The 10,471-nt window shown below is 32.2% G+C and overlaps 1 protein-coding gene across 1 annotated transcript; it reads right to left on the bottom strand.

Annotated features, from left to right (window-relative positions):
* Positions 1-7,788: 7,788 nt before the first annotated feature.
* Positions 7,789-8,679, bottom strand: LOC128280406 (uncharacterized mitochondrial protein AtMg00810-like). Its single transcript, XM_053018557.1, has 2 exons — positions 8,496-8,679; positions 7,789-8,447 (listed from the first exon to the last, which is right to left on the bottom strand). The coding sequence occupies exons 1-2, from the start codon at positions 8,677-8,679 to the stop codon at positions 7,789-7,791; spliced, it is 843 nt and encodes a 280-aa protein (XP_052874517.1).
* Between the last annotated feature and the right edge of the window lie 1,792 nt (positions 8,680-10,471).

The following is a 10,471-nucleotide window of genomic DNA, read 5'->3' as shown; positions in this document are numbered from 1 at the left end:
TGTAGCTATCACGTTAAGTCTATAATAGAAATACCTCTCAAATATATTCAATCAATTTTGGAGGTTTGAGGCAACATTGTTTGGATCGAACTAATGATCTAACCAGTTCAATCACTCATTCGTAAATTAAAAAAAAATCTTAAATATATATAATTATCAAAAACTTCAAAGAAAATCAAGAATTAAAAAGGGAATTAATGCAAATGAGGTCCCTTTCCATATTTTATTACCAACCGAGTATACCTACCAAATATACTTTCACAACTCCCTTCAAAGTTTTTAGCCATTTGTGTCATTTATCAATCCCCATTTTTTATTTGATCCATTGTTTTCCTATTTTTGTTCGGATTAATTCCTTCTTTATCACCTCCACGGTAGTGGCTGCTGCTTCAGACGGTGACGCCGACAGCAAGGACAAGAGAAGCAAAAGAAACAACAATGTTGCCAAGAAGCAAAGGGAGTTTTGTTATTGGGATTTTTTCTGATTTGACCCACACTAATTTAGCTGAAAAATAGGCAAAACAGTTAGAACCGATTTTTATCTGTTTTTTCAATCGTTAGTTCGCGGTTTTTTCCAATTCTTGTCGGTTCGCCTAGAGCCATAGACATTGCTCCTTCTGTTTTTTTATTTAATAAAGCCTTTTTTATATTTTATTTTCTTTTATTATTCTTTAATTTATGAATAATTTGTTTGATCAAGCTTTAGGTCAATTTTTTATCTGATTTTCGAAACCGTGAGATTCGAAGCCGTACATAAAAGTCTTTATTCTTATATTTGTTATTTTTTCAATTAAGTAGATAGACACCGTGGTCTTATAAAGTTATTTTGGCACCAAGTAAAAAAGGATTTATTGATTCGGTGTTGTGTGTCGTGCAGTTGGAAAAAACAATACGATCAATTCTTGTATTCGGTCTACCAAAGAACACATTTGCGTGTCCAATTGAGTGACTGGGTGCATCCGTCAAGGGAAATAACAATCGAATTTAAATGACCCATGCGGTTGAGGTTGTTGGTTCGAGATGAGCCCTTCTAGTTCGCAAGGCTATTGAAGAGTTAAATCGTGAATGTGTGTTTCGTGGTTGTTCGTTCAATAAGGGTTAGTTATTAGGGGTTCTCGCAATTAATTTACATATGCAAGGGTTGGTGGTCTAAGGCGCCCTCGATCACTATAACCGAGTTACTGATTGGAGGAAAAAAATTCATTGTCCGAGATCAATTCGAAGCTGGAGCTTGAAGCTAGAGCATCGTCACATCGGTCTATTTATTTTTAATTTTGATTTAATTTTTAAATGCAATTTCATTTATATTATTTTTGTTTTAATCAAATTTAATTCTCCTTTTTGTATTTTTGCACAAATCGTCACACATCCTAGATACAACAGTTGCCTGACACACAACCTAGTTAAATCGAAACAACAATTTTAGATATCCCAATCATTGTGGTATCAACCCTACTCCCTATATTGTTATTTATATATTATTTAGGCATAGGAATTTATTTTTGGTGGATTTGGCACTCATTTTTTACGGTTCAAAGAGTTTTTTAGGATTATCTCAATCGGTGTACCAGTTAGTTTGGTTCAATTTCAATATCATTGGTTAGATGGTCGACAATAGTGTTATTCGCTATAACACCCTCAACCCGATCCAAATTACGAAGTCTGGATATCGAATCCTACAACATAAACATACTTAGCATAAATTTTAACCAATCTACTTATAATCCTTTTTCAGCATACTTCATATTATTTTAATAAAGGTTTCTAAACAAAAGAAATAAAGAAAACATTCAGGAATACAATAGACTCTTAAGAACAAAAATATTATAATTCATTACAACACAAAAGATTGTTAAATACAGACTCTTTTTAGTGTAATGTACTATACAACATATTCCTAAAATATCCTCTGTGTATAATAACCCAACTCGCCATTTCTTTGGAGCATTCTTGGCTTGGTCTATCCTGGTATACTCATTCTTACAACAACACATGAAACATGAACAAAATGCTTGTAAGTTTGCGTGCAAACTTAGTGAGTTTTAATACAAAATACCTTGGAGTCTTTCTAGTTGAATTCCTCGTCCTGAAGATTTTATATTACCACTCGGTCTTTGGCGGATACATTCATAATATCTGGTATATACTTATACGTCAACTGCCATACTTAACATATCAACTCTCACTTCACTCCTTGGCTGACTCCAGATCTTACGGATGATATATATATATATATATATATATATATATATATATATATATATATATATATATATATTCTTTTCTCTTAGAATAACGATGGTACTTCTCAAAAGAATATCTATACAAAGCCCAATTTCAATGATTTCCTCTTCAAAAAAAACATTTAACATTTTTCTCCAGAATGGTTGTTCACAAATATTATTCCTTGGCGGATACTTACTAACTGATCTTATATTTGGTGGATTCTCATACTAAGTTTGATAATTATTATACTACCAATCAGATCATATCCTGATTCAAACCCAAAACAAACTCATACTAATGATGAAACATTCCAAGTCATTCAGAAGAATTCCAAACATTTATGTTACATAACAGAAGAACGCCAAATTGAAAAATGACTCAAATTCCAAATAACCCCAAAACGAGACATGATGCTATTTAGATATGACAAATACCAAATAACTCAGATTTCAACCCTACATAGTGTAGACGAACTTCGACCAAAGAACACTTATACCTTTCATAATTACAAATATGCCTATATCCTATATTGGCAGACTACTATGGCAGATTCCCTCTTTAGAAATACAATTGTCACATCTCAAAAATAGGATTAAAAGAAATTGAGTTTGTGAAACCAAGAGTGGTCACGCCCTAATTTTTTAGTTAAGATTGTGAAATTTTTAAAAGTGAATTAATTTGGTTCAATGGTTATGAGATGTGAGAAGTGTGTACAAGGTTTTGGGTTCAAATCCTTTCCCTTGAGTTTTTTTTCTATTTTTGCCTAAACCCCTATTGTTGAATTTGACAAGTGCCAATTGTATTTAGAATTTGTCCTAATAAATGACCTACAAAATTCGAGAGAAATATAAATAAGAATTTTGTACATATACTATTTGACCAGTCAATTCAGTTGGCTTCTATCCAGATCTAGTTACAAAAACCCAATTAGCACAGTGGTCAGGCAAATTGGGCGTATTATATATTTGGCAATAATTCTCACCAGACTTAGTCTTCACTTGTCATACTCTTTTCTTAAATAGTAGAATACCCTAAGATAAATTCTTTAATTACTTCTACTACAGATACTTTATGCCAAAATCTAATCCGCCAAAGGACTGTTAGTTGGCAGACTATTCTACAACAAACAAATAACTTCACATCTACATGTCTTCTTCTCAGACCCGCCAGATTTGGGGTGTCACATTTGCGTCTCATAACAATAAGTGTAAACTACCCAATTGGTCACCCAAGTTTTAGGCCGCTTTAATTTGGGTCACCCAAAAAGAAATCCCTGTAATTTCGTCACTCAACTTTTAGGACACTTTCGTTTTTGTTACCCATGCATTAAATCTCTAATAACGGTTGATTGTAGAAACCATATTATGTTTACACTTTCTTATTGGTCACTCAACTTTTAGGTTATTTTCATTTTGTTCACAAAAAAATAATATTATTTTAAGTATTGATTGGAGTAAAAAAAAATTAAAGATTAAAGCACAAAAGCGGTAGAAACTACAATAATGCATTAAAAAATTGACAAATGGTACTTGTTTACCCCTTTCGAAATTTCTAAATTTATTTATTTTTCAATATTAAAATTTTAAATTAAAATCAACTCAAATAACTCATATAAAATTCAAATATCTATTGATTATATAATCTTGAATTTTACATGCTAAGCTAAGAGTAAAGAAAAACCATTGTAATTAATTGAATTAATTAATTTTACCTTCCATGCCAAACAAAATCCATAATCCTTTTCTTCACTTCTTTACCTAAAAGAAGAACAATCAATTAAGTTCTTTGCTATTCCTCTAAACCCGCTCGTGGAGTCTAAAAATCTCCACAGCCAGTGTATGAAATGATTTCTGATTAATTTTAGGAAACTTGTCAATCCCTTAACCTTGTTTGTGGAGTTTAAAAAACTTTACTAACAGTATACCAAATATTTTATCCGGATCTTACCCTTTCAACCTAAAGCTCACTTTTGTTTTTACAATCCACATTTTATAAATATACCATTTCAACAAAAACTTCATTTATTTTTCATAAACTTTTTTATAAATATATTTAGTAGATAATGTTTTCACCCATAATATTGAAAAAAGTGATACAAGAAAACTTATCTTTTAGACTTAACTCACAAATTAATACATAAATTCTAACAATTTTCTCATTTTAATATTTAAACCATTTTTTTATCGGTACAAAAGTATTAACCATATATAATTTTAATTTTGTTGTCCCTCGACCAAGTAAACTGCCTGGAATAATCCAATATGTAAAGGCACTATCAGCCCACTTGAAAAAAAAAAAAAACAGTTGAATCTGTGCTCTCTGGCCCATCCCATATAGAAAATTGAATCTTCTTAGACTAAAGAAGTACCTTGCCACGACTCAAATGTGTAAGAAATCACTGATCAAGCTTCACGAAGTAATTGAATCATAATTTCGATTTTTAACAAAGAAAACACACAAAAATAAATAGACCAAAAGAAGCTGTTAAAGGTGAGCGTTCGACCGAATCGATAAAAATTTCGAGTTAATCGGGTTGATGAATATTATTTTATCATTTTAACTTGAATTAAAATTTTCTCGAATCGAGTTGAGTGAGATGGAATTCGAATCGAATCGAATCAAATATGTCGAAACCATTTTTTTTGAAAAAATAGGAATCGACTTTGTTTGAAAGCGAAAATTAAAACGGGAGTCGCCACCGATATTTATTAGGTGTGATCGGATCACCTTTGTTTTAATAAAACATTTTAGTTTACTAAAACGGTGTTTTTGGTCTACGAAACTCGAAAGACCGGGTTCGGGAGTCGGTTACGTATGAGGAAGGATTAGCACCCTCAACACGCCCAAAAATTGGTACCAAATTGATTAGTTAAAGTCTCAATGTGGAAAGTTGAAAAAAATCGGGAACGGATTTAAAATGTGATCCTTTCCTATTAACGTTGATTTTTTCTTAAAAAAATGCTTGAATTAGTCCAAAACGATTGTTAAAGATTTCATTGTCTCGAGATATCGGAGTATCACATCCCGTAAGTTAGGACACAATACCATGAACTCCCGAGCGCAAGTTTATTTTTAATTTTAATTGGAAATCTGTATATTTTAAAACTCAAAAGGATATTTGGTAATCTAGAATCAACGAGAAAATCGAAACCCCGTAAGTTAGGGCACAATTCCTCGATGTTCCAAAACGCGAAACATTACCTTGTTTTGAAATTTTTGTTTTGAATAATTGCGAATTCAATATTTAAACGACGTACATTGTTTGTTTGGATTAAGATAAAACAATTTATTGGATAAATGCAACGAGGCTTGATTCATGAGGCGATGATATGAAATAAAAATATAGTAATGAGCCTAGAGCAATGATACATGAACACGACATTATACGAATGAATAACAATAATACAAAAATACGAAAAAACGCAATTAAAATACACACAATGACAATGATCATACACCATTCAAATAATAACATCGATAAATAAAGACCAATGAATTAAATGATACAAAGGTATAAAGCAAATTAAAATAAATAAAATGTAAACAAATTTTAGAATGATGATAAATGAGTTTAAAATAAATAATGTAAAAAATGAATTTTAAAATCAATAATATATAAAACAATTTAAGAAAAGATGATATATATATATATATATATATATATATATATATATATATATATATATATATATATATAAATTTTAGAACAAATAATGTACATATATATATATAAAAGTATAAAATAGGTAATATGAAAAAAATCTCATAAATAATAAATAGAATATTTTAAAATAAATAAATTGAGTTTAAAAGGTATATAAAATAATTTTAAACAATAAAATAGTCTTAAATAAATAATACATAAAACGATTTTAAAATAAAAAGGTAATTTAAAGTAGAGAATATAAGACATTTTATAATAATTAACATATAATATTTTTATCATAAAATAAAATAATATATAAAGCATTTAAAATAAATAACTTAAAAACAATTTAAAATATCACGTGAAAAGCTTAAAATAAATATGCAAGAACAAGAAATTTTAAAAATACAAATAGTTTATAAAAGAGAAACTAAAATAGATTAATATATATATATATATATTTAAAATAATTAATACGTGCGAAGAAAAAGAAAAGAAAACAAACTGAAATAAGCAAAAATAAAACAATTTAAAGTATAAGGATCAAGGATTGAATCGAAATCAAGAAAGAATTAGAGGTACAAATTTAAAAAAGAAGATCAATGCCTAAATGAAACTTGCGCAAAATCACGAGGGCCAAATGGAAAATAATCCCAAATCTCAAACTATGTCGTTTCACGTACTCCTGCTTCGAAACTGGTCAGAGGACCAAAATGCATCAAAAACCAAAGTGCGGGGCCAAATTAAAATAAAAGAAAATGGGCACAAGACCGAATCGATATACGCTACAAAAATGGAGGAGCTATTCGCGCAAATAGCCCAAGATTTGAAAACACGCGGATCCCCTTGGGTATGGGTCGGGTTGAATGGGTTTCTCCCCCCAAAACGACGCAGTTTGGAGCGTGTGGGGGGAGTCTGAAACTATGTCGTTTCGACGTTGTATTTAAACCCTCTTTTTTTTTTAAATCCTCATTTCTGCCCTCTTTTTATTAAAAAAAAAAACTAAAGGAACCTTTAATCTCTCCCTTCTCTTCCCCATGGCCGACGATCAGGTTTTTTTGCCGCACCACCGTACACCACTGTATCTGGTGGCCGGTGATGCGCAAAAAGGGGCTTTTAGCCTGCTTCAAACGGATCCAAAGCGAGACTCTCCAAATCCGAAAAAAAAACGAAAGAAAAGGCATCTCCCCCTCACTTTTAGATCCGATCTAGACAAAGGAGAAGAGTCCTTCGACGACGTGACCGTGGGTTCTCCGGTAAGGTTCTTCCTTTCCATTTTTTGTTCAAAAGAAAAAATAAAATAAAATAAAACGAAAATTTGAAAGTAAAAATATCAACCTTTTTCTTGTTTTTGCTCTTTAATTTCTTAAATGTGCGAGTCAAAAAAAATACAAAGTGATCGAACATGGCCTTTGAAAGATTTCAAGAGAGCTTTGAATAAAATTGTACTTTCCTTATTAACTAAAGAATTGAACTTAAATAGAGAAAAGAGTCCTAATCTTAATTAGGAAAATAGTTCCCTTATTCTAGTAAACTACTAAAAGATAAAATAAAAAAAATTCTAGAATATGAATAAAACTTATCTACCCAAATAAGATTTATCTACCTAAATAAATTTAAAATATATACATATTTCAACACCCTCCCTCAAGTTGGTGCATATATATCAATCATGCCCAACTTGCTTACAAAAAAATCAAAGCTTGTCTTAGAGAGTCCTTTGGTGAGGATGTCAGCTATCTATTGTTTTGAAGGAACAAACGGCATGCACACTTGGCCTTCTTCAATCTTCTCCTTGATAAAATGTCTATCAATCTCAACATGTTTAGTTCTGTCATGTTGGACTGGGTTGTGAGCAATACTAATGGCAGCTTTGCTATCACAGTACAACTTCATTGGGGAAGTTATTGGTTTCCTCAGGTCCTCCATAATTTTTTTAACCACATCATTTCACAAATTCCTTGAGCCATTGATCTAAACTCAGCCTTTGCACTACTTCTTGCTACAACACTTTGTTTTTTGCTTCGCCAAGTCACAAGGTTTCCCAAAACAAATGTACAGTATCCTGATGTAGATCTTCTGTCTGTTATTGAGCCTGCCCAATCTGCATCTGTATAAGCTTCAGTTCCTCTTTGTTCGGATTTCTTGAAGAATAAGCTCTTTCCCGATGAACTCTTTAAGTATCTTAGAATTCGAAACACTGCTTCTTCATGTTCCTCCATTGGGGAGTGCATAAATTGACTCACTAAGCTCACTGCAAAAGCTATGTCTGGCATTATATGTGATAAGTAAATTAACTTACCAACTAATCTTTGGTACTGCCCTTTGTCGACTAATCGACCTTCTTTATTTCCAAATTTTACATTTGGATCAATTGGTGTGTCAGCTGGGCGGCAACCACTCATCCCAGCCTCTTTTAATAGATCAATCACATATTTTTTCTGAGAGACCATAAGACCCTTCTTTGATCGAGCAACTTCTATTCCAAGAAAGTATTTCAAAGGACCCAAGTCTTTGATCTCAAACTCCAATGCTAGATGCTCTTTGAGACACCTTATTTCATCCACATCATCTCCTGTAAGAATGATATCATCGACATAAACTATAATAACAACTATTATACCTTTTTGTGAATGTCGATAGAACATTGTGTGATCAGCTTGCCCTTGTGAGTAACCTTGTTTTTTAACAACTTGAGTGAATCGTTCAAACCAAGCTCGAGGAGACTGCTTCAGACCGTATAAATATTTCTTGAGTTTACATACTCGAGTTCCAAATTTTTCTTCAAAACTTGGAGGAGGATCCATTTAAACTTCTTCTTCAAGTTTTCCATTTAGGAAAGCATTCTTCATATCTAGCTGTTGTAAAGACCAATCAAGATTAACAGCAATTGATAAAAGAATTCTGACGAAATTTAATTTGGCCACTGGAGCAAACGTTTCAAGATAATCTATCTCGTATGTTTGAGTGTACCCTTTAGCTACCAACCGGGCTTTGTATCTATCTAAAGATCCATCTGGTTTGAATTTGGTTGTGAACACCCATTTACAGCCCACTGTTTTTTTCCCTACAGGTAATTCTATTGTTTCCCATGTACCTGTTTTTTCAAGAGCGTACATCTCCTCTAAAATAGCCTCCTTCCACTCAGGAACCTGTAAAGCATCTTTCACATTTTTGGGTATTTGTATAGTATCGAGACACGAAACAAAGGTTGAGAATGTCGAAGATAAGCCTTTATAGGATACAAAGTTAGAGATGGGATATTTGACAATATTTCTAACACATTTTCTTTTGGCAATTGGAATATTTAAATCAGAAAATTCATTGGCTGGATTATAAGCTTTACCTGGACTTTTGATAGGATCTTGCGAGTCGGATTCTTGGTGATGAATCTGGTGGATTCCACTTTCTTGATTTCGATTTCTTCTTGAGTAAACAATTAACTCCTTTGTTTGTTCTTTATTTTCATGATCAGACTCTACACCTTCATCCTCCTTTTCATTAACATTAACATCACTAATTTTTGTGTTAATTATAAATTTGCCTTCCCCATTATTAGAATCCCTATGTTGTATATTCCTAGTCTCTTCTTGATCAATTATAGAATCTTCCTTAGTATGATTCCCTCCCTAAAGATTAGAATCAAAATAAGATTGTGTTTCAATAAATGTGACATCCATGGTAACTATAATCTTCCTATAAATTGGATCATAACATTTGTAACCCTTTTTATTAGAAGCATAACCAACAAAGACACATTTTTTTGCTCTAGGATCTAGTTTATCTTGGTTGTGAAGATGAACATGTGACAGCCCAAAATTGACCCTAGTCGGGAAGTGGTTTCGGGACCACTAAACCGAGTCACCGAAATGTTTGAACGTAATATTTATTGTCTAGAATATGTATTTATGAATGTGTGAAAATTTCAAGCTTCGGTTTAGTCGATTGCATGTGAATTCAGTTAGTAGGACTTGTATGTCACTTTTGAAAAATGATAGGCTAATCTATAAGGACCTAATAGTACATGTAGTCAAAAGGGAGGACTTGCATGTCAAAACCCCCCCAAGTGCTAGTGGCCGGCCATGACAAGGAAGCATGGGTAAGACATGTCATGAAACATGTTGGGTGAGTGTTTTATGTTGAAATAAATAAAATAAGGTGCATGAGTAATAAAAAAAAAGTGTGTGTGTGAAGGCTTTCCCCTCCCCTCCCCATTGCCGTGCAAGTGAGAAAGAAAAACAAAAAAAAAAGCTTTGTTCATCCTTTTTGTTCATCCTTTTGGCCGAAAATCTCAAGGGAGAAGAAAGGGGTCCTTGCTCATGGTTGGTTTGGAATAGGTTGGCCATCCTTGTAGCTAGATTAAGGTATGTTTAATATGGTGCCATGAGATTCATGCATGTTCTTAGTTGCTAGTTTTAGCTCTAATTAGTCCATGATTCAAAACCTTGCTATGTCATGGGGATGATAGTATGAAATGAAAATTTGAGATAAATAAGGTTAAATTTGATTTGGTAAAAATCGGCCATATGGGTGTATATGTTTGTAAAAATACATTTCTTTGTTAACTCCTTACAATCGGTTGTAGGAGTAATATTGGCT

Source organism: Gossypium arboreum, chromosome 9 (genome assembly GCF_025698485.1).
Source record: "Gossypium arboreum isolate Shixiya-1 chromosome 9, ASM2569848v2, whole genome shotgun sequence".
NCBI lineage: Eukaryota > Viridiplantae > Streptophyta > Magnoliopsida > Malvales > Malvaceae > Gossypium > Gossypium arboreum.
The sequence above is the reverse complement of the archived record's forward strand: the minus strand, read 5'-3'. Positions and strand labels throughout refer to the sequence as shown.

What these genes read in the sequence shown, in the direction of transcription:
- LOC128280406 (XM_053018557.1), bottom strand. Translation starts at nt 8,679, where the DNA reads ATGGATCCTCCTCCAAGTTTTGAAGAAAAATTTGGAACTCGAGTATGT. An exon ending in CTATCGACATTCACAAAAAG is followed by an intron (nt 8,448 to 8,495) that starts GTATAATAGTTG and finishes TCATTCTTACAG; the next exon opens with GAGATGATGTGGATGAAATA.